Here is a 24,646-nt window from a genome sequence, read left to right as displayed (position 1 = left end):
TTATGTCACAACCAAATTGAGCAAGAAACTTATCGACAGCATCACAATTTGCTGCTCGCCTGCTTTATGGCTCCCCTCCTGCAACCCCCTCGCTGACCTTTCCTGACGTTCGCCCATCACAACACGCAAAACTGCATTCATCAACAAAAGGTGCGCGGAGTGTGGGGTGTGTTGCGGGGCACTGGCTGTGTAGTCATGGCCAAAACGATTTGTCGAACGACACCAAGCGCTGCCCCCGTCGCCGCTGCTGCATTGTGCCAGAGCGAAATGGCAGCTGTCCGGCATGGGCAGGACACGTCAATGGGTGTGTGCCAGTATCTGCAGCATATCCGTTTCCAGTCATAAATAACAATGGGGCGAGAGGGAGCGTGTGGGATAGGGGTGGATCCCATCAAAGTGACAGACAAATGACAGGCAAAAGGCAACTCAATTCCAGTCTGACCTTTGGCCTTGCTCTGCTCTATTTTTGGCTAATTAAATGCCACAAAAGAGGTAAAACGTCAGGCAAAAAAATCCAACAAACGTCAGCCCAAAAAAGCGGACACTTTAATAGTTTTAAGCCGCCCAAACAAAAATGGGAAAAGCTGCCAAGCGCTGCCGCAAACTTGATGACAGCTCCGCACAAAAAATTGGTAGAAAAAAATAGTCCACGTCTCGTGGGAGGCGAAATTAAGCCATAAAAGTTTGGCACAACTCTCAGGGGAAAGAACAGAGCAGGGAACAGGTGCGGAAGGGGCAGGGACAGGTGGCAGGTGTAGGGTCTAGGAGCAGTCTCTGGGGCTGTGCTGCTGCTTGCACTTTTTTGCATAATAATATAATGTGCAACGAAATGCTTTATCATTGCGCAAAGTTGACAGCTAAGACCACCGAATTTTCGCATTTAATTTGCCTTTGATTAAATTTTCCCACATCATAAATATTCATAAATATTCCGCCCAAAGCCTCTCCCCAACGCGGTGACAAATGATGTGTGAGGCAGTGTCACTGGCAGACCTCTATGATGGATCATCTGTCCTTTGTTATATACTTTTTGGGTTGTGCCACAATTGAATTAGCACTTGAATCGAGTGCACAACATTTCAATTGGCCTAAAGTCGGTTCGGCTGCGGGGCACGTGCAGGCCAAGAGTTGCGTCGTCGTAGGAGCATCAATAGCGTGCGGAAAACTTTTAGCCACAAACTCGGAGGATAAAACCAGAGTCATGCCTTGCAGCACAAACTCCGCTCTTTCTCCTCTCTGTCTCCTCTCTTTATCGCCTTCATTGGTATGCCCAAAGCGTGGAAGGTCAAGGCAGAGATAGAGGCGGAGGCAGGGTGCCACAATGAGGTCATTGATTTGTGCAACCTGCAAGCAATCTCAGCTTGAACCTCTGACACTAATCGCACAGGGGGCCAGTGTCTGTCCACTTGGTAACGCATCAAAAGTAGCTGAAAGTTTGTTTAATATTTGGCTTGAAGGAAAGCTGAAGGAGCGGCACCTAAGGGGTCTTTAGGAAATCGATGGTTGAAGGAAATTTGCAGAGAAATAAATGCCGCAAAAAGTGCTGGAAGATGTGTGGTTGAAGCTATTTAAATGCTTAATAAATTATGCAGATGTCTGGTTTAAAGAGTTTAGATGGATGTTTATGTCCTTGGCTCTTAAATATCAGTAGAAATCATTCGTAAAAGCAAACTGGCAAGCAACTGCAGCTGCAGTTTTAAGACCCTTGTCCGTTGAACTTGGGTAAGCTGCCAGAAAAAGTCGTCGCAGTATTTATATTAATTTTAATAAGCCAAAAGCATTAATCACTCAAATGTCTTACATGTAAGCATGCTCAATAAAATAGGGATAATATATTTATATATTTTAGCTATTTCTAGACTCAAGAGACATTCCTTGAGCCAACCGTATGTTGGCATAAATTCTAGCTATAATTCTAATTAATTTGTTTTTCACCCAAAACATTTCGTATTTAGATTTTTGCACATTTTTACTGCATTTCCTACACAGTTATTTGCATTAACAATGATTAAGAAAACGTGAGAAGAAAAAAATGCAATTCTTTGCGGAATGCAAGCGGAAAAATAAATTAAAAAGGGAAACATTGAAAAAAAAAAAATGCACATTTTACCCTTTGTCCAATGAACATAAAACAATGAACAAAATTCAAACATAAATTCTGAAAAAACCCACAAAAGAAAACTCTAAGAAAAAACATTTTCTCTTGGATATTTCTCAAGTTTATTGCTGGGGTATACAAATATTAGCAGCAATTCATGTAAAAATTCATTCGCCATCCAAAACATGTCCTTAAAACAATTTTATTTAATTTGTGTTAAGGCCGAAACGTTCCAAAATATATTTACTGAAACTGATACAACAATTTTCTGTTCATGCGTTGATCAATTGATGTTCTGATTGCTGTTGCTGTTGCTTACCGAAAGATTTATGGTGTGTGTATTGTGTGTGTGCTGTGTGTGCCTTCTTCTGTCTGTATATAGAAACAAATCAAACAATTAAAACAAATATCCATCCACACCCAAACGAATCAGCAGCTGAAAGGCTGCAGCTACTCGTTGGGACATGCCAACTGGTACAGAAATTGCACCAAAGTTCGAGTGGGACGCCCCGTCATTTGGCCCGCTCGTAGATATGGAATCAGTCCATAGGTGGTCATCAGGCCAGTGCCATAGGTGTCGAGATGGGCCCAGTCGGCGCAGGGCACCAGCTCGTTGAGCACTGCGGCCGCCAGGCAGGACGAGGCATGGCCATTGCCATCGTTGGATAAATCGAAGCTCCTGTGATTGGCCACGCGGCGCTTGTAGAAGTCCCACAGCGGGAACCGCCACAAACGATCTCCGGTGAGGGATCCAGCCTTCTGGAACTGCTTCCACACGTAGTGCGAGTTGGACCAGATGCCCGTGGCGCCTCCGCCCACTGCCTTCTTCACACCTTTGCACATCGATCCAATGTCCACGACCAAACGGGGCTTGTAGGTCTGCTGGCCATAGATCAGGGGATCCGCCAGCACCACCACTCCAGTGCGATCGATGTTCCGCACGGACATTGTCTTGGCATTCAGGAGGGTCACCACATCCCCCGGCTTCACGGACATGCCCGAGGGCAGGTTCTCGCACAGCGGCAAGATGGCCGTAATGTTGATTGGGAGCGACAAAGCGGCAGCCGCTCGCATGGTGGCCAGGATGGAGGCGGCGCCATTCAGATCACCGCGGAACTCGTCCATGCCCTTGCAGGGACGCAGATTGATTCCGCCAGAGTTGAAGGTGATTCCCTGGCCCACCAGCAGGACGGGCTTGTCCTCGGGCGAGGTGCCGCAGTAGGCGAGCTCCAGGACGATGGGCGGCTCGCAGCTGCCCTTGGCAATCGTGAGGAAGGAGTGCAGCCGCTGCTGCTCGATCCACTCCATCGTGCGCACCTCCACGGTGATGCCGCAGGGGCAGAGCGTGTCCACGGCCACCTGGGCGAAGATTGTGGGCGTCATGCAGTTCGCTGGAGACTCGGCGATGCGGCGCGAAATGTTCTGGGCCTCCGCCTTGAAGAGGCCGCGCATCCAAGAGTCAGTGTCCGGGGAGCCAAAGAGCTCCATCTTGGGCTGTGTGGAGCGATACTTCTTGGAGAGGTTCTCCTCGAAGCGCCAAGTGGCGAGGGATGCGCCCTCAGCTGCCTGCTCCGGGTAGTCCATGTTGTCCACATGGATCTCGATGCATTCGATGGCCTGCAGGGAGCGGGCACCAATGCCGGCGGCCACGCGGACATTCTCCATGCCCTCGTCGATCATCTCGAGCTCGTTGAAGCCGATTCCCTCCAGCCCCACACCGACCACGCACACCGACCGGAACTCCTCATCAATATTGTTGAAGACCTTTCCGCGTCCCAGCCTGCCACTGATCTTCGTCTCGCAAATAAGTTCCGAGAGTTTCCCATGCAGACGATCATCGAACTTCTCCCCCGCTGGCGTCAGACGTGGCCCCTTGCCCGCCTCCTTCTCGTACAGCCCCAAAACGAGGCCCTTGCCGCCCTTATGGGCGTCGGCACAGGCAATCGCTGCCATGCGTCGCTGGCTAACAGCACGAAGAGAGTTCCTGGCCAGGGCCATCGAGCCGGCCATTTGCAGCATCTTCGAATTCATATTTGTATTTTGTCAATGATTTCTGTTGGGAAACAAAATAAAGATTATTTATGGCAGAGTTATAAAAATATAAAAAATATGAATACGAACTGAGTTGAGCGACAGATGAATGAGTTATGTGTGGGTTTTGGTGTCAACAGAAACGAGAATAAAAAGTACTAGATTGATCTGAGGTGTAGGAAGCAGGAATTTATGTGCCAGCCCTTTGTCAGGGTATTGGCTAGAGATGTGTAAAAAGTACCAGCCAAAAACCTAATATCTATAATGCAGGAACTGTTTCAGTCGCAAGACAACTCTTTGCGGGCAAGACTGTTAAACAAATGGAGCTAAAGTTATGGCAGCTATGAACACGAACCTACGAACCACAAAGATATATTTATTATCGTGTGAAAGTGACGGGAAGTGACTTATTTCCGAGGGGTTTTTCTTATGAGTTGCGCCACAAAAAGCGACCCAAAGAAGACAAATCGGAGTTCTCCCAATCGCCATTGAAGGGCCACCTATTTCTCCTATTTTATGCTTACTGCAGTGCCCTTTGGCATTCTTTAAACAATTCAAATGATAAATAGTAGCTAGTTGTGTTAAGAATAGATGCCACTAACAATGTCAAGTCAAAATACTTATTACCAAACCAAAGAAATATTCACAACCATTTTCAATGTAGAAAAAACCTTTCAAATGGTAGAAAACTTCATCTTTGAGTCGCCATATCTTCAAGGGCATCACTTATATCACCAAGAATCAAAAATCATGTGAAATAGGGCACGATTTTCTTTCAAACTCAATTTGTTTTGTGTACATCCGCGCAGCAGATTCTCTTTTAAAATTATAAGAGTGCAAAGAGTCACAGAATCGCGGTTTTTGATTCTTTAAAACAGATTTTTTGGGTACATTGTAACTTTTAGGTTTAAGGAAATAATCTACTCATCGAGGCCTACAACCTAATTGTTTTTTCGTGAAAAAAGACTGTCGCACAGTGTAATGACACTCACCAGCCAGTCCACCGAATAAAGTCAATGGGAAACCCCAATGATCCTTGCAAGTGCAGCGGCTGCTTCGATGCACCGAAATCTTCTACGGTACACAATAAATCGAGTTTAAATAAATATATAAAATATGCCACGGACTGTTAGCAGCAATATAAATATATTGAAACTGCTTTGAAATTGTGTCAAGCGCTTGCTGGGGTTGACTTTTGTGTGTGAATGAAGGTAGCAAAAGCCAAGGGATGGGAGAAAATAATTCGATTTAATTAAGAGCCACAATCAACATCAATCTCTGCATATTTCTAGCTGCAATGCTCTCTGTAGCTGCCACCTAGGACCCACCAATTCCAGCAATTCCCACTGGCTAACGAGCCGCAACTACTGGCCATAACAGCCTGCCCTTTGGCTTTTGCCAGCAGTCAACAAATAAAACTGGGAAAAATGGGAAAAAATAGGACAGAAAAAAAATGATTTCTGCATATTTCCCACGTGGTCAGAAAAGTTTGTCCAGCCAACAGTTATGGCTGGAGTGGAGTTCATGGCAAAAGTTGACTCGTTTTTGTTGTTGGAGAATTTCCTTTATTTTCAGCTGCAGGAAAGGAAAGAACTGAATATTTTGATGGGTGCTGGGACGGGGGAACCCTTCGCTCATTCCGTGGCCAGCAGATGCGTCTCGAAGCTGATGAAGTTGCTCTGCTTGATGCCGGGATCCTCGACGGCGCCGTGGAACTGCCGCCAGTAGGTGGCCAGCGATGCCTCAATCAAGCGTCGCAGAAAGAGCCACTGAATGTGCAGATGCAGCGACACCGACTGCCAGTGGGTGAGGCAAAAGTGCTGAATGACCAGATAGAGTCGCCCGTAGTTGAGCATTCCCGTGACGACAAAGGTGAGGGTCCAGGGCAGGGCAAAGAGCAGAAATTTCCTCCAGGGGAAGAACGAGCCCTCCGACTGCTCCAGCTCCGTGTCGAGCGCCGCCTCGTCCGCTTGCTGGTCCGTGATGGAAGCCTCCTTGCGACGGCGCACCCAATCGTTCATCACCTGCTGCGCGGTGATCCAATGGCTGGAGTTTCTACCCAGAATGCTCTTCCGACGCGCTCGCTCCTCCAGCAGCTCCTGGCGACGCTCTGCGCGACGCACTGCATCGCGATGGCGTCCGTACCACACACCAAACAACGTCAGCAGCGAGTACATCATGGCACGGGCCAGCATCATGGGCCGGTACTGGTAGCCCACATTCAGCCACAGGCTCCGCTCCACATTCACGCTGCTCCAATTGAGTTTCGCATGAGCCTCCACAGTCGGCTGTATGACGGCACACACATGCAGTCCCGTGAGCACCACGAAGTAAATTATGTCACGGAATTTGAACATTGCAAATATTGAGAATTTTGTCTGTGTTTTGTGTGAAATTTGTGTGAAACCAAAAGTTTGATGTGAAGTTCTGATATTTTAGGCTTCGAGTTGGATTTTTACTGAGATTTAGTTGAGAGCCAGTTGACAGAATTGCTTGGAAAAGCGAAAACAAGTAGAAATCAAATCACAATTTAAATATTCCCGCCACGCGAGCACAGTTTGAGAGTCTCTGACCGTTGGCAACATAAATTTGTAAATTTCAGCAACATGCTGCGAAAAAAGAGCGGCAGTGCTCCTCAACATGGGCACGAAATGAGCAACGTTCTGGTTCCCTTGTGGCGAGAGACATGGGGGAACATTGAATTGATGATACGTTTGACATCTCAACTAGACAATCTCTGTTGTCAACGAAATGTTGCTGGTTTTATTTACCGAAAATGGCTATTTGTATCTGTATAGAAGGTATTTTTAATTCTTAAGAACATGTCATTCCATCATAAAGTCTTTATTAATGTTCACGATCTGCATGGAAAACGGAATTTGAACAATATTTAATGAAAATAGGGTATACAAATACCCGTACTACCGGTAAACAAGCATCAAATTGAGAAGCTTTTTATGCATTTTTTTTTACCTTGTTCGTTTGTACTTAATTTTGTAAGAAATCCATTAGGATATGGTCTGGAAAACTAGCCAGTTTAATGAACAATAGATTTTTCAATCACATAAAATTATTGTTTCAGCGCTGAAACTCCTAGCTAGATGGTAATATTAATCAGAACATCAAAATCGAGGAAAATAATTTATTATCTAGGGTATTTTTGGAAGTGAACGTATTTTATTTTTGGTATATTTCTGGGGTATTTTTGTGCTCACATTTGAAACGCAAAAATGAATCCGGGAGAATAATTGCTGAGTTAATCCGAATTTAAGAGTTGATTTCAATCCAAATTATGTCCAAAATGTTGTCTTTTTTCTGGAATGAATCTAAAAGGTTGATACTGTCGATGGTCGGCTAATATCTCAACCATCGATAGTAACGATGGTGCTATCGATTTTTCTCCCAGCCCTGGTCACGCCGAGTGCGACGCCAAAAACCGCGTTTTTGTTTTTATTTTAGAAATTGCCTGATAAATATTAAAGAATTGCACTGAAATGGAGGGCGGAGGCGCAATTGCGCACAATTTGGCGAATGGCGAGAAGCGCACCAGCGACGTGGAGGCTGGCCGACTGCAACACTTCTCGGATTTGCATCTGCGGCCGGTGGTGCTCAGCGGCCTGACGGCCAACAATTTTAAGACGCCAACGAAAATTCAAGCTGCAGCCATACCCATGGCGCTGACTGGAATGGGTAAGTAAGGTGGTAAAGTATTCAAATGCGTCCTAAAATAAACATTTTGTTGCAGATCTGCTGGTGCAGTCGAAGAGCGGCACGGGCAAAACGCTGATCTATGTGGTGGCGGCGCTGCAGGCGGTCAGCGTGAATTGGAATCATCCGGGGATTTTGGTCATTCTGCCCACACGTGAGCTGGCCATACAGGTGCACGACACCTTCCGCTACTTGGGCCAGAGAATGCGCCAGTTGAAGGTGAATTCGTTTATTGGCGGCACCGATGTGACCAAGGATCGTGAGAAGCTGCGAAACTGCCATGTGGTCATTGGCACACCGGGCCGCCTGCTGCAGCTGCACGAGAAGGGTGTGTTCAATCCATCCCGCGTGCGTTTGCTGGTGCTGGACGAGGCCGATCAGCTGTTCATGACGGAGAGCCTGCAGAGGACGGTGAACGAATTGATTGCGCTGCTGCCGCGACAGCGCCAGGTCATCGCCTGCAGTGCCACCTTCGATCAGAATCTGGACGAGAAGATAGCCAGGATGATGGAGAAGCCCATACTGATATCGAATAGCGAGCGAGCCACCGTGCTGCTGGGCATTCGGCAGTTTGTCTACGAGCTGCCGGAGCAGATCAACAACATGCTGGAGATGCGCCTGAAGCTGGAGGCGCTGAAGAAGATCTTCACGCAGCTGAACTACGAGCAGGCGGTGCTCTTTTCGAACTCCAAAATGCGCGCAGATTCGTACTGCAATTACCTGAACGCCGGCGGCATACCCTGCATGCTGCTGTCGGGCGATCTCGCTCAGAGCGAGCGCTCCGAGGTCTTTGAGAGCTATCGCAGCTTTTCGGTGCGCACCATCGTGGCCACGGATCTGATTGCACGCGGCGTGGACTCGCACCACGCCAACCTGGTGATCAATTTGGATCCGCCCAACGATCATGTCACCTATCTGCATCGCACGGGGCGTGCTGGGCGCTTCGGGTCGAAGGCCATTGCCATCACATTCATCTCGTCGCCGAAGCAGAGCGAGAACTTTAAGCGGATTCTGGCCAAGGCCGGCACTGGCATGTCCGTTCTGCAGTTCCCCACGGAAGGGCCGCCAGCGAAGGGCTTTAATTACTTTGAATTTGATGCCTATGAGTTTCCTTATTACTTCAAGACGGAAGCCAACGAGCAGGACGAGAATGAGTTGAATCAAATCAAGAAACCAAAGTCCACGAAGCTGGCCATCAAAATAGCCAATGAAAAGGCAGAAAAGGCTTCCGGAGATGTGTCCCCAGTGGAGGTAAAGACTCCGAGCACAGACACAGATGCAGGCCAACAAATCGTGGAGGAGTGTGCCCCACAAGAAGTTCTTATCGCTCCCGCTGTAGTGGAGGATGAAAAGCCAAACAATCTACAATTTGAGATTAACACATATCCCACAGTGGCAGGCACCCAGCAGCCATGGCCGGAAGACATTCTATCGCCAAATGATGACAAGCCCAGCACCAGTTCGGCAGCCAAAAAGCGGGAAAAACTCAGGCGCAAAGCCGAGAAACAAAAGCACGCCAAAAGCAGCTTGAGTACGCCAGCAAAGGCCAACGTTAGTGCTGCTCCGACAGACAACAAGGAGAATCGACCAGCTAATGGAGCAGAAGCGAGCACAGAGAAGCCGCTGGAGAGCCACCTGACGATCACGGAAGTGCAAGTCTCTGCACAGACATCACAGACACCATCGGATGTGTCACAAGAACCAACGCAGACCTCGACAGATGCAACACAAACCCCGACAGATGTTTCCCAGCCACCAACACACCTCTCGGTCAGCTCGGCTATAGCCGAAATCACCGCAGAGCAGCCGCTAGAGACCCACCATAGAGTCATGGAAGTGGAAGAGTCTCCGCAAACATCACAAACCCCGTCAGATGTCTCCCAAGAGCCAACGCCAACCCCGTCAGATGTCTCCCAGGATCCAACCCAATCAACTGGCTGCTCGGCTGCCACTCACCCGGGGCCGCCAGCAAATTCAATCAATACGAAAACCTACTGCCTAGTGGTGCCCGCCATGGACAACAGCTCGACCACGCTGCAGCCGCATGTGCTGTCGAACACGGTGGACGATGCCAGCAGCATTGTGTCGGACAGCCTGGAGTGTGGCTATGGCAGTGATGCCTCCTATGTCAGCCACTACACGGAGAGCGATGGTCAGATCATTTGGCAGCGCTACAGGGCGCGTCGGCAGGTGCTCAAGCGGCGTCGTCGCTCTCTGAAGACACGTCCCTGGCACAACAAATGCTTAACGTTAGTGCGTATGCACAGAGCATTCAGGAGCGTCAAGGTATGTGTGGAATGGATTATCCTTTTGGTTCGGGAAATTAACTTTTTATTGCAGAGACCCGGCATTGAATCGCTGCTGCCAGTGCTGGCTCATCATCAGTTCCTGTCGAAATTTGACAACAGGGAGAGCATAATCCAACGCTTGAATGCCTACAAAAGGCGATTTAAGGTGAAGAATGAGTCGGACTGGCTGGACGAGCTCTACAAGACGGCAATGGAAGTTTACTCTGCGGATTATGGCAATGCCACGGAGCAGGACAAGTCAGAGAAGCCGCAACAGCAACAGCAGCCACCAGCAGCAGCGCTGGGTAAGCTGAGCGTTCATGTTGCCCATCAGATGAACATTCCAGCAGTAGCAGCAGCAGCAGCAGCACAAGGACCAGCGCCCGCACCTGTAGCTGTAGCAGCCGTGCAGGCAGCAGGCGAAGATTCAGAAACATCCTCCGAATCGGCTCTAACATCAGAGGAGGATGAGGAAGTTGTTGAGGAATTGAGTTCCCCGTCGAGCGGCTTTGGTGAGAGTACAGAGGAGAGTGCCTCATCTGGCATTGAGACGTCTGCCTACGATCCTACTGCCTCCTCGGATCCACTGGAAGATGATGATGAAGATGACGAGGAAACCGACTGGGAGGACTATGGCCATGAGGAGGAGGACCCGGCCGATGATTCTTATAGCGATATCAGCTCCAACAGCTATGAAATGAGACACACACGCTTTAAGCTGGTCAAGCGGTCACTCAACGAGAGCAGTTCCAGCTATGAAAGCGATGACAGCGACGAAAGCAAGGGAAAAAATGCCAGAGATGCAGCCATTGCTCGTAGACCCATTGCCATTGCTGTCAGACACAATGCCAGCGGCACAAATAAAGCAAAAGGTTTGACCACTGGCACTGAGCAGGCTGGGGCAGTCGCCCAAAGGCTGACCCAGAGGAAGCTGCAGAAAGCAGCGCCACAGAGGAAGCTGAAGAAAGCAGCGCCCAAGGCGAGCCAGATGAAAGCAGCGCCCCAGAGGTTCGGGCAACAGAGCCTCCGGACTTGGACCACATAAACCGCGCCATGCAGCTCTGGGAGGAGACCTTCAACAGGCAGTATCTGCTGATAGCCAACCATGTGGCCGCACACATGTCACAATTTCACGAGGAAGAAGATTAGGCACAAAAAAAACATCAACCAACATTTCTCTTACCGATGAGTAGTCGGAAAGTTAGTCATTAATTATAAATAAAATGCTCCAAAATGAAGAAAACTGAAAACGGAACAAGTTCCCAGAGGCTGCATCAGTCTCGCTCTCTCACTCTTTAGACTTCAACGAATGTTAACTATCTTTAACTATCGTTAACTAACTACACTTTTTCAAATGTAAATTGAAACTTAAGTTCATTTTTTTCTCAACGTATAACGGGGATTAACCTCTACACTACATTATACTCAATAAAAAAACTTTGTTATTGAAATACCTTTATATTGTGACAAACAAAAAAGAGCAGAACCCATTCTTATAGACCAGTATAACCCAGTTGAAAGGCTATGTGATTACATATAATATAAAATATATATCAATAGATTAATAATCATTTTCATACGTAATGCAAGGCAAAAATATTGAATATGGTACTGAAGGCAAGAAGCATTGAATATTGAACTAGATAACAATGAAAAAGTTACGTTTTTGTTATGAAATTTTGACGGCAACTGACTGCGAAAGCCTCCCTTTGAATCAACATTAATTAGTTATAAATTATATTACATTTTCTATAACCATTTTGAATTTATTTTGCAAGCACAGCTGAAAAAGTGATCTTTGAAAAGCATGAACATTTAATGTTTTCTTCACAATTTTCTATTTACAATTTCAAATTAATTAGTTGTGGTAGATTATTTTACTATATTTTTTATGACCATTTAGAGACAATTTAAATTGAATCTATTATGTCAGCGCAGCTAAAAAAAGGGACAACTATGAAAATCATAAATAATTTTCCGTTTAACAAAAAAACTCAGATTTAAATTTGAAAAAAACTACTTTCAAAACTAAAAGTTTTTGCTCATATAATTATCAATCAAATTTAAATTCAAATTAATTAGTTATATTTAATATTATATTTTGTATAACCATTTAAAGAACATTTTTGAAATTAGTTTGTCAGCGCAGCCAAAAAAGATTCAACAATGAAAAGAATATAAATATATTTCTCAATTGAAAAAAATTAAAATTGAAAACAAATTCATTAAAAACTAACATATTCACCACCTTTAATTTTCAATACAACTCATTCAATAAACTAAGAACTTGATAAACCATGAACAAATAAATACCCTAAAAAGTTATTAGTTTTTTGCACTCATTAAATTTTCAATACAATTTTTTAATAAAGAGATTTGTAATATGAACAAATGTGTGTAATTATATTTTTTTAATATTTTAAATGCGGTAATGAGGTACACTAAAATGTGGAAAATGTCTTTGACTACCTTTAGTATCTCTCACTAAATTATTTTTGATCTTTATCTCAATTCTTATAGCAACAAATATTCCCTTTGGGGGCGCCAGTCCACTGCTTCGTGCATAAATCACACATAAATATGTTTGGAGAACGGGGCATGGGGGCAGCATCATCAGCTGTGGGGCAACAACATTGTTGCACAGCCATGCTGTGCCGCCGCCGCTCACTTTGAATTGATTGCAACTGAATGCGGCATCTGCGTCGGTGGCAGAGTCCAATGCACATTCGCCCTGCGGTGGAGCACGCAAAAGCTTTTGCCTCGTCGTTGTAGTTGTCGTCCCCCAGTTGGATGGGGCAGCAGCATCGGCAGCAGCAGCAGCAGTTCGCGTGCACTTGCGTTCCACATCCAATAAGGAGCGTGAGAACCTGCCGCATGAATGCAAAGTGAGTTTTGTGGCTGCTGCTGTGGCTGCTGCTGCGGCGACAACGACAACATTTTATAGATGCTAGAAGTTGCATTTTGTCGCTGTGCTTTTGCCCCATAGCCACATGCCCCATGCCCCATAGCCATACGCGATTCGATTAGCGATAAATGCAAGATGCGAAAAATTGTTGTTGGCCAACTGCTGTTGCAGGTGTTAAGGCTTTATAATGATGTTAACATTTTTATGGCCCACAACAAAATAAACCTAAAAATTTGTTCAGCGTAATAATATATTTTTGCGGTTAAAGCTTCTCTTTGCCACCATATAAGGGGGCACAGGCAATTGGCGTTTGCCGTTGCTGCTGGCGCGCGGCTTGCCTTTCGGCTAAGTGGAACGCTCCAGGGGCCAAGAGCCAAGTCACAGATACAGATACAGGCCTCCACAAAACTAATTAAAATTGCTGAACGTCGTAAACAATTATGGCCAAAAATTAAATAAATATTATATGGTTTTTTTTCCCCTGTATAGATTGCAACAAGAGAGGCATGAGGAGGATGAAGCAAAGCGATGAATGGGAGCAGCCGAAGGTGTGAGGAAGAATCTCCAAGGATGTCTGAAATATGAAATATTTTCAGAGAGATTAAAGTCTGTTTTTTAACGGATAAATGTTTTCCAGATACCCCAATACCTGCTCCTTTTTCGTTCATATTTTTTTAACGAATAAAAAATATTACAGCTGCTTAAATAAATTATAGGAAATTAAGAATTAATCTTCACCCTACAACTAATTAAAATTTATTGCCTAAGCAATTCCAACTATAATTATGAAAGATTAAACTGGCGAAAAGTTCTCCATTTAGATCCCATCTGAGCCAATCAATTCGGCTCTTAACTCAGTCCAGAGTTAACCCAACATATCCAGTCCCTCCGCCTGGTGGGTAGGAGTGGCCTCTGGGGCCCAGCGCCCAGCGATTTATGTGACCGAATGCCTGACGCCTGGCCACGCATTCATAAATAAAAGTCATCGTTAATTAAATTTAGTATAAACAACATGGCATGCCTGCAATTATTCACTCACTCAGTCACTCACTCAGTCACAGTACCACTCCCAGCAGAGCAGCGCAGAGCCCAAAAAGCGGCGACAGGCGGCCAAAAGAAACAAAAACAAACAAACAAAAAAAACGCTAGGGAAACGCACGCAATGTTTGCCGGTGACAGCCAAAGCAAAAAAAAAAGGAAAACGGCCAGGGAAGCGACTGGACAATGGGAATACCCTGTATGTCCACGAGAGCTGCAGCTGCAGCTGGTACGGGAATTTCCTTGAGGAGTTGCTGCCTCTGGAAGATATCGAGTGAGAGAAAAATGTAAATGGAACAGAATGAGAGCACGGGAAGCATTGGAATTGGAACGCATCAAGTCACTTACGCATCTATCACTCTCTCTCATTGCTTCCGCTTTTCACCGTTACTTTAGCTTCCATATTCTTCTTTGTCTAAAAAGCGTTGAATTGTTTTGGTTTTGTCCCATCCGTGCCCATCACACCCTTCCAGCTCCACAGCGCGGCCAAAAAGGGGTATCAAAACAACCGTTGACAAAAATGATCTGTGGGCAATTATAATGAATTATTTTGACACTTAGGGCCTGTGCAAATGCATAACTAAAATCGCATAAACGTAATTTATGCACTGCCCCCCCGTACACCCCGCTCCTTCCCTCACTCCTCTGTGGAAATACTTTTTATTGCATTTTAAATGTGATAAATATCCCAAGCGGTTCTTTTTGGTGCCACTTGCAACACAAATAAAGACCTACGCAAAATCTCTGGCGAGAGGAGCGGCCGCAGTGGCAGCATGGAATTTTTCACTTAACTACAAGTGCAACAACTAGTTGCACATGCACCAAGGGGCGGCCATACACACATATGGCTCGGAGGGGTCTCTGGTGGCATGAAGAATTGCGGAGAATCCGTTTTTAATTGGTGAAAAATAGCTAAAATTTTCTACGCCGATGCCCCAAAGGGTTTTGCCGAGTTTGCCAAGTAGCCACAACCGGCCTCACCTTCATGGCCTCACCATCTGCCGCCACCCCTCTGCCGCCCTCGTGGCTTCTCTTTGACCATGCATAAATCGCACTCTTAATGGCCGCAGCGACTTGGTCGTGGATTTGTGCGGGACTTGTATGCGATTAACATCGCCCCAAAGATTCGCAATGCTAATAAATTCGTACACCTTATGGCGGGTGCTGGGGTGTTGTTGATTCCAATTGCTTTTCCAGAGGTCTTGTCCTGAAAGTTGAAAGGTTGAGCCCCGTATCGCTTCAGCAATGGGAGGCATACTTTCACCTGACAGTTGGAAATTGTGAAAAGGTCTAAAACTATCATAGAAATCCATGCAAATCATACTTATGTAAATATGTACATACATATGTGTGTCTATATGCATGCACATATCTATGTACACCCCTCTCCCACCAACAGTTATTAGCGCGAGAAGCGGCAGAGAGAGCCCATCCGAATTGCAATAAGCGAGCAATTAGAAAGAGACCATGCGATGAGAGAGCCACTAAACCACCTACTCCCACTCCCCTCTCAACCAAACTCCCATTAACAGCAGCAAAGAAGAGAGTTCATCGAATAAGCATCTCTTTCACCCACCTAGGAAACGAAACAGAATAAGAGCACGGGAAGCATTGGAATTGGAACGCACAAAGTCACGTACGCATCTATCACTCTCTCTCATTGCTTCCGTTTTTCACCGTTACTTTAGCTTCCATCTTCCTCTGTGTCCAAAAAGCGATGAATAAAAGCCTCCCAAAGCGAGACCCAACAAACTGCGAAACTTCCACTTGATGGGATGCCTTTATGTGGCTGCCAATTGGTGGCAAGAGTGCAGAAGTGGCCACAAAACTTTTTGGCTTTTGTGGTTCCCAGGCGACTTGGAGCGAAACATGCGAGTTGCGGCTTTAATTGTTGCCACTGCCGCGGCCGCGACTGTAACTCTGGCTGCAGCCAAGTGGAGTTTCTAATGCAATTTTCCAAAAGAGCCTTACGCAATGCACCGCCACATCAACAGCGCGGCAACAGTGCACCAGAGCAGCAACAACAATGGCAACATTTTGCAACCTACCTACCGCTGCTGCTGCTGTTGTTTTTGTGTTTGTTGTTGTTGCTGTTTTTGCTGTCGCTGCCTTGAACGTGTTGCGCGCATAATTACCAAACGCAGTCATTCAGCGAGCTGCCCACAGTTCCATACCCAGCAATGTTCTCAGATCTCGGGCTCTGTGCCGGCTTCAGTTCCAGCTCCAATCCCAGCTCCAGGTCTCAGACCCAGGCAGTAATCATTCCTTACATACGCGCATATTTAGCATTTTTAAATTGTTGCATTTCGCGCATTTTTTATGACAAGAGAGAAGTCTGAACCACCACCAGCAGCCGTAGCAGCAGGCAGTATGTAGTACCACTGAACCACACAACCACCAGGTTGTGGTCCAGGTCCAGTTGTGGACACCACAGACCAGACCATTCTCCTCTGGCCAGCTGCTGCCCTGTTGCTCTGTGGTACCATGCCGCACACTTGTGGCCCATAATTAAAATACATATTGCAAATCACACTAAATAGTTGGCTGTTTCTCAGGTATTTCGGCAGTGATTGTTGTGTGGCTGCTGCTCGGCTAGGGGGGTACAGAAGGTGGAGGAGCTGTGTAGCTTTAAGTAAAAGACCAGTCGGAAATATCCAGAATTATGTCCACCTGTGGTGGAATATCAGCATTTCGATTTGATTTTGCATTAGTAGAAGAGAAACATAACATGCGCATATTTCAAGTGAGCATCGCCATCGCTCTCATTTTGCATTAGCAGAGGAGGAGAAAAAAAGCAATGTAAATTTTCAATAAGAAAAGAAGAGAGCGGATTGAGCACTCAAGCCGCTGACCTCTCACTCACACTCCCAGCAACAACTGCCCTTTTCTCGTTCTTTTACATTGACCAAAAGGAGAGCATGGAAGCACTGGAATTGGAACGAGATCTAAGTCCCGTACGCATCCGTCACGCTCTCCCTCTCATTTCAATTTTTTCGGCGGGTCAAACATGCGTTTTCAAGTCAACTCCGCGTTTCGGGTCGCGAAAATCGGGAAAATGGTGAAAATCTAACCGGAAAAATGTCGCGAAAAATGTATTAAGTAGTGGTGCAGTAATTAAACATTGAAAATGTTAAAAAATTGTGGCTTAAGTGCAATAAATTCGACAGCGTACCAGCAGGCAATATGGCGGCGAAGCAGAAGATTCCAGAATAAATGCAGCGGAAATATGTGAGAGTTCAGTGAAAAAGTGCAGTGGTTGTGGTTGAACCGGCAAAAGTGAGTGAAAAGTGAGTGCTGTGTTAGAGTGAGTAAACATTTAAAACAGTTGAATGCCCCGAATGACTATAGAAAGAGCGGAGAAGAAAATCTCACTCAGTGTTAAGTGCAAGTGCTAGTGTCGATGGTCATTATGACGGCAAGGAGGGCTGGGCGGTTGCGGCCAAAGTGAGTGAAATGTGAAAAGTGCAGTGTTAAAGTGAGTAAACATTTAAAACGATATAATTCCCAGCATGACTAAAGAAAGAGGGGAAAAGAAAATCTCACTCAGTGTTAAGTGCAAGTGCCAGTGTCGATGGTCATTAGGACGGCAAGGAGGGCTGGGCGGTTGCGGCCAAAGTGAGTGAAAAGTGAGTGCAGTGTTAAAGTGTAAACATTTAAAAAATGTAAATGGAAGAAGAATTCAGAATAAATTCAGCGAAAATATGTGAAAGTGGAAGTGAAATAAAAAGGGCAAAGCGGCCGGCAAAAAGAAGATGGCCTAATAAAATATGCAAAAATATATGATGAGTGAAGTGCAACAAGTGATATATCCAAATATATAAAAACATATTATATTATTTTTAAATATATTTTTTTATGTGCAAAATATACCCCGCAGCCCATTGTGTCTCCCCTGTCCCATTAAAGTGTCTCTCTCTTCTTTTCGTCTTTTTTGGTGTGCGTGGGTGTGAGAGGAAATAAAGTTAAGAAGGGCGCGCAGTTCTTTTCTTTCTTGATCATATTAGGCAAAAGGCGATTATGCATTATTTGATTTATTTATTTGCAAAATGTGCGTAAGTGTAGGTGCACACGTCTATTTTTTTCTTTGCTCACTAGATCTCTTGTGTGTGTGCGAAATAGGCGCGAAGTTTTTCTATTTCTCACTCCTACACTGCAAGTAAAAGCGCAAAGAAGAAGTCTAGAGAAGAAGAGCGTGAGGGAACTTATCCCTCTCCATGCAAGTTATCGCAGAATAAGGTGAGGCTCTCCAAGTCTTTGCAAATATGTCCCTCTCTCGTTTAGGATGTGTACAGGCAATGAACGAAAATAGGCAAGCATCGTGGGAGGGTTCCTCTCATGCCTCACCTCACCTAATAATATAACATATCAAAGTGCGCTCTAATTGGAAATTCTCTCTCTCCGAATCGATTTACGTTTGTGCGTTTGTGTGTGCGTGGAGCTGACTTCGGTAGCGAAAAAAGGCGATGAAACGGTAAAACTCGCGCGCAAAAACAGAATGCAGAAAGCAAAGGAGAAGTTATGGATGAAGAAAAGGTTAGTTTTATTTATTATTTACTTATTATTTCTGTCTATCTGTGATGTTTGCGCTACTTTTTGCAAGTTTAAAATATTCTCAGCACAAGCGCATGTTAAAATTCAGCCATGCGGGTGCGTGCCACAATTTTGTAGATGCCATGGCCCCCATTTTCCTAGGTCAGTTCACACCAGAAAACAAAAATCAAACAAAAAACAGTTGTCAAGCAAATTCCGGTGCCAAGCCCGCACCCCGCACCCCGCACCTCAAACAGAACCCGCCCACATCCGCCACCCGTTACTCGGCACCCCCCTCTGCCACTTTGCATAACAAACGACTTTATTAATTTTCAAATTACCGAAAGTCAGAGGCCGCCCGAGCATTTTTGTGGCCTTTCCGTGAATATGGATTGAGCCGCCACGAATGGGGGTTTATACAGATTGTGGTCGCTCTGTGGGCGTTGTGAGAAAAATCTTTGCCCGAAAATGCCAAGAAAATGCTCCGTCTGTCTGTCTGTCTGTGTGTTTGTTTGTCTGTCGTGGGGGCAGTGGCAGCTGCAACAGCATCGGGTGCCCCGAGGGGGGCGCTCCAACTGGGAGATAAGATGTATGAAATATTCCGGCTTATGCAAATATTGGCTAAAAGCAAAATGTCGCTTCGTGCCGTGTCGGGCTCAAAGTTGGCTAATAAATCAGTGGAATTATCCAATGGCCGATCGATTGATGAGCATTAACCATTTGACAAGTTGTCTCGTCGATTCCGAAGAGGAAGCGAGTGCTGCTGCAGCAGTCGAGGAGGATGGGAGGGGATGACTAAATTGTACACATCAAAAAATATAAAATGTTAATTTCTCAATTAACATTAACATAACGCGAAATGCGAAAAGCGAATCGCGATTTGTGCAATGCCATAAATCATACAATTAAAAACTAATCAAGCGGTGACACAAGGCATCAAAAATACATAAAAAAGCACACAATGGCGACAAAACAACAATGTTGCTGCAACAAACACACACAATTGGCACGTTGCAGTGCAACAGCAACAAGAAAACAATCTCTTGCTGCTGTCGGGCCCACATCAAAAACAAATTTATGTATTGTCAGAGACCCAACAAACTACAAACATAAAGGGAAAAGCTCACAAACGGCATAATTCAAAAATCATTAGAACCATTTGATGGTTGCAGGGGGTGTCGTGTGGCAGGGCTTCGAGGGCAGCTGTGAAGAAAACCGCAGAAGGAATGACACCTTTGGGCTGATGATTTTGTTTTTTCGGCTGAAAAATCTGCAGATGGCATGTTGTGGGGTTCATTCAACAATTTTGAAAGCATTTTAAATTTTTTTTTCATATTTTAAAACGATATTTATGACTATTTCCAACATTTTTCAGCTACATATTTATATTTTCTATTCAATCAACAAACACAAATGGTCAAATAATACCTAACCAAGAGAGAGGGAGAGAGAGTTTACGATATGTATAGGAAATGAACCTTCCATTATCCATTAATCCATTAATTAGTTCGCTTCAGGGTAATAGCTTCTCCCCCTCCGCACCATCAAGCATTTAGCCAAGAATCCGTATGGGAAATTAATCTGTGTGGCGTGGCATTTGCTTTGTATTTGTTTCTGTTTTCAACACCTCCCTCCTGCCTGCCGCCTGCCTGTCTGAAAGACCGACCGTCCATCGGGGGTGGCTGTCGGGTTTGGTTTTGTTTGCTGGCTTTTGGTCAAATTAGAAGCCGCCAACAGCAAAATTGCTGGCTAATTAATGCCAATTGGCCAAAGGCAAACAGAGAGGTGACGAGAGAGGGGAAGAATGAAACCAATCGGTGGCGGCGGTGGCTGAGACACCAAATGTGGGCGCAACAGCCGGCTCTTACGGCATGCCACTTATTATAGACTGTTATTATTACTATTATTGCTGCTGCTGGTGGTGCTGGTGTTGCTGCTGTGGCATTTGCATGTGACATAAAAGTGATTGGAGTAATTGATAATTGTGCAGAGACACGGAACGATCCCCCAATTACGGGGTGGCTGGGGAAGGGTACGCCGCATGGAAGATTTCTCCTACTCGCTCTGAGGTCTGTCTGGGCTGCAAGTTCGTTGCCTAAGTTTTTGGTTTTTTTTTGGTTGAGAGTTGAGCGAGCGAAAAAAAGCCAATTACAAATGCAAATTGAATTAGCCGAAAGCCATTGACCATAAACCCAGAAAAATCCCCAAATAGATTTATGAAAATATATTGATAGAGTGGCTCAACAAAAAATATATATCTAGCATTTGAAATGCATTTGAAAAATGTTTCTACAATTCCGAATGCAATGGTTTTGGCTGGCTGTTTGCTGGTTTGCTGGCCAATCTCTTGCCATAAATCAAAGCCATAGAAATGACCGCAGGCGCCTTGTAAGCGAGTCCCGTCCCCCAAGTGACTGTGGCCGTAGCTGTAGCTCTAGCTGTAACTGTAGCTGTAACTGTGACTGTGACTGACAGCCGTACGAACCGAGATCTTGACCAACAGACGACGGATAGACAGGCGGTCAGCCCGAGCAGACCCACGCCAGCTCTTGGCAAATCAAATACAAATTCAAAATCTAGCTAATTTCCAGTGCCCGAAACTCATTTAACTTTGGGGGCCTCAAATGGAGCAACAAATACAGCAACAAATACAGCAACAAATATAGCAACAAAATGTTGTACGACTACGAGTATATCTAACCGCAAAGTTAATTTTATTTTCCACCTACTGGCCAAATCAATTTGGTTCGTGTGGCACGTGCGCCAAATAGAATGAAAACTTTAGTCCGAGGACACATGGTGGGGGGGGGGCGGCCTGTCGTGTGCGTCACTCCAAGACGGAGAGATCTCTGTGTGTCTCTGTTTTGTGCCACAACGGTAGCCGAAGAGACTTGAACCCATTTTGCAATAACAACCAGCAATTACAATTAACAATTTTCGGCAGCCCCCACAAGGCATCAAGAAATTTTCCAGCAGAAATGTTTTGAAAAATTACCCAATTGAAAAATGGACAGTGTTTTAGCTCTGGGGTTAAGATTTGTGTACCGTTCTTGCAACATATTTAACAAATGCGTATTTAATGTGTCGAAAAAAGGGGGCTACAGCACTCGAGAGGGGGAGGGGAGGGGAGGGGACTTGTACTGGCGTCCAGTTTCGATTACCATTTAAAGCGGCCCGAAGTAATTCTCTAGTTTATGGGTGGCATGGAATCGTGTGGAGCGTTGAAAAAGCCCTCCGGGGGCATTTGTGCTTGCATTTTTAATTCGTTTTTAATCAACACTCGGGCACGGATCGAGGTGCACACTGTACACTGCACATACAGATGCAGTGCAGCCAATGATATATGTTTGTATGCAACTAGATTATAGAGAGAGAGAGACCCTCGATCGTGTAATTTGGAATTCAACACCCGACCAACCAGGCCCAGGCCCACTGCCGGCCAAATGGTGGGTTGTCAGCGCAGTTTATGGCTGCCAGAGATGGGCATTGGCCAAATGGCTAACGACAATTCCATGCCTCAGGCTAAATATATCATGAGCATCGCAGATAAGTTATTTGTGGGTTCGAATAGCGAGGCAAGAGTTACCCTGTAGAATCTGGCTATCTACAGTGTGTAGCAAAAGTGTATACCCTCACGGTGTACCTGGTATAGGGTAAATTTTCTTAGATTCAATTCCCCTTTCCAGGGTCAAAGCATTTCTTGGATTTTCTTGGAATTCTCTTGGAAATTGCCAACTTAATGAACAACATTTTGCTGCTCAGAGGCCAAGATCCACTTCAATTATATAATTTAAGCGTGAATTAGCAAACAGCATTGAGTCGATAGATAGATTGTTAGAACAACAACCAATAACTGGATTGTGTTAGATTGTGTTAGAGAGAGAGAGAGAACATGAAAACATGTTAAGTGCAGGCCGCCGCATTATGTTGCAAAATGTCACTTTTAATTGGGAGACGAGAGACCTTGAAACATCCAATGTGAAAAACGAGCGAAAGAACGAGCAATAGCAATAACAACAAGAACATGCATCCAGCAACATGTTGCTGAAGGCCAAACAACACCAACAAAGAGAAACACAATGACAACAAAACAACAAGAAAAAAAGAAACGATCAATGGAATGGAAAGGGGTTGGAGGTGGGGATCAAAGCAATCTATGAGTAAACGAAAGGGATAGATAGATGCATAAAAGACCAAACCAAAGCACAAAGTTGTCAGTAGAAGGGAGAGCTATGGGCCATGGACATGTGTGCACGAAAGGGATAGATAGACATATGAACAGTTAGAGAACAAACTCTGGGCAGGGGAAGAGTGGGAGTATGTGGATGTGTGTGTGTTCGTGTTACAATTAGCAAATTGCACATTTATGCTCGCTCACTCACTCCCCCACCCCGTGCTCTACCCCCCTCCACTCGACTGACAATATAAATCAATCATTGACCGTCGGTTCGTTCTTATTGGAAAGGCAACCTTGAAAGCTGCAAAGTCGCAGGCAGAGGCAGAGAGCTTTTGCCTCTCTATCGCTGTCTCTGTCTAGTAGATTGGCACAAAAGCTTGCCATTAGATTGCAAAATCAAACACACAGACGTTTGTGTATGTGTTAACAATAATATATGGCACATCATTTATAATTTCCGCTCGAAACTTCCAATACAAATTCGAAATTCAATTAATGTGCATTTCCTGTCAATGCTTTGGGCCCCTCGAACACAGGAAATCCCCCAACCCCATAGGCACGGGCACTCGTTAAGCAATTTGCGATGCACTAGCCAGAGGCCTGTCATTCAGATTAAACTCCAATATGCAGTTAACCACTGATTTCCAGGCAAACAGATGCACACATTTTAGATGAAAAATGCACTTTCAATTGCCCTTTACATCAGACTCATCAGAACAGCAGTCAAACAAAAGGTTGAGTCCCCTTGCCGCTACTGGCCTGAGACAGAAGCCGAGTGGCAGCCAGCGGCAGCATCAGTGGCAGTGGCAGTGCCAGTCGCTTGTTTGCTCTACACCTTTCCCTATTAGCCCGCTTTGGGGGCCAGTCAACTGGGTCAAAGTGGCACAAACCTCTAGGCACCTACAGTCCCCCGTGCGATCATTAGGCGAGTCGTTTGCTTTGCGAAAAAAAAAAAAAAACAGAAACAGAAACAATCTTCAGCCCACAGGCCAGGCCAGGCCAGGCCGGGCCAGGCCACACCGCCAAAAACGAAACGAAACGAAATGTTGACAACCAAAAGTGCAGGCAAATGTATCATAAATTTTCATATAATTTTCCAGTCTGGAGAAGGAGCCTGTTGCCTGCCAAACACTTGCAGCAGCACCACTAGCAGCAGCAGCAGCTGTGTGGCAAGACAAACAAATGCAACAGCAACAATGATCACTGCTTGTAGTTAATTTTTCACAAGTGACTGCCAGATTTGTGCAACAAACGAGAAGCGGGTTTCGGTCTGCAAACGGGGGGAGGCCACAGTCAGAGCCTGACCTGTCGCGACTTTTGCCAGGTGCACGGAAAATACTTCTCTGAGACTCTTTTTTTTTTTTGCTGTTCCTTTTTTATTTTTCTCGGCTGGTTGGGCTTTCGGCAGTCACTTAACGTTTTTTTTTCTTTTTCGGCTCTTTGCAGCTGAGACGATAATTAATTCGGAGCACAAAACACTCGGCATACCCCTCGTATTTCTATATATAGCTGCCTTCGATCCGGTTCAATTATGTCCAAGGAATTTCTGTTGTTCGCGGGGAGGGATCTACGGTAGACCGAAAGTCTGAGATTTGGGGCAGTTCCATTTCTGTGGAGGCAGCTGGGGGCCATTTTTGACACTGACATGCTACAAATTCTATGGCAAAAAAAAAAAGACCAGAAAGGAAGGCAGGCTGGCTGCTTCGGTGCTTTGGATAACCTTGCGGCACATAACCATAAGGTTTTCTATGGGCAGAAAGTGTTGCAAAAGTGCTGGCAGGGCTGATGAAGAGATGTAACTCCCGAAAAAGGTGGCAGGAGGTGGTAGAAGAAGGTCCAGAAGAAGTGAGACTCCAGGGCCTTGAGCTCTG

At 45.4% G+C, this 24,646-nt stretch overlaps 3 protein-coding genes across 4 annotated transcripts; 1 reads left to right on the top strand and 2 right to left on the bottom strand.

Annotated features, from left to right (window-relative positions):
- Nucleotides 1-2,467: 2,467 nt before the first annotated feature.
- Nucleotides 2,468-16,418, bottom strand: LOC117893757 (cytosol aminopeptidase-like). Of its 2 annotated transcripts, XM_034800493.1 has the most exons (3): nucleotides 16,410-16,418; nucleotides 16,120-16,128; nucleotides 2,468-4,054 (listed from the first exon to the last, which is right to left on the bottom strand). In XM_034800493.1, the coding sequence occupies exon 3, from the start codon at nucleotides 4,049-4,051 to the stop codon at nucleotides 2,549-2,551; it is 1,503 nt and encodes a 500-aa protein (XP_034656384.1). In that variant the 5' UTR covers nucleotides 4,052-4,054; nucleotides 16,120-16,128; nucleotides 16,410-16,418; the 3' UTR covers nucleotides 2,468-2,548. The 2 variants fall into 2 exon arrangements, with proteins under 2 accessions (XP_034656384.1, XP_034656383.1); XM_034800492.1 differs by lacking the exons at nucleotides 16,120-16,128; nucleotides 16,410-16,418 and having other exon boundaries at nucleotides 2,468-4,132.
- On the bottom strand, nucleotides 5,742-6,545 carry LOC117893758. Its single transcript, XM_034800494.1, has one exon. The coding sequence runs from the start codon at nucleotides 6,484-6,486 to the stop codon at nucleotides 5,764-5,766; it is 723 nt and encodes a 240-aa protein (XP_034656385.1). The 5' UTR covers nucleotides 6,487-6,545; the 3' UTR covers nucleotides 5,742-5,763.
- Nucleotides 7,497-11,354, top strand: LOC117893756. The gene is made up of 3 exons (XM_034800491.1): nucleotides 7,497-7,819; nucleotides 7,875-10,123; nucleotides 10,178-11,354. Exons 1-3 carry the CDS (start codon nucleotides 7,624-7,626, stop codon nucleotides 11,168-11,170), a joined length of 3,438 nt encoding a protein of 1,145 aa, XP_034656382.1. The 5' UTR covers nucleotides 7,497-7,623; the 3' UTR covers nucleotides 11,171-11,354.
- Nucleotides 16,419-24,646: the final 8,228 nt, after the last annotated feature.

This window comes from Drosophila subobscura, chromosome J (genome assembly GCF_008121235.1).
Source record: "Drosophila subobscura isolate 14011-0131.10 chromosome J, UCBerk_Dsub_1.0, whole genome shotgun sequence".
NCBI lineage: Eukaryota > Metazoa > Arthropoda > Insecta > Diptera > Drosophilidae > Drosophila > Drosophila subobscura.
This window is presented reverse-complemented; position numbering and strand designations above follow the sequence as displayed.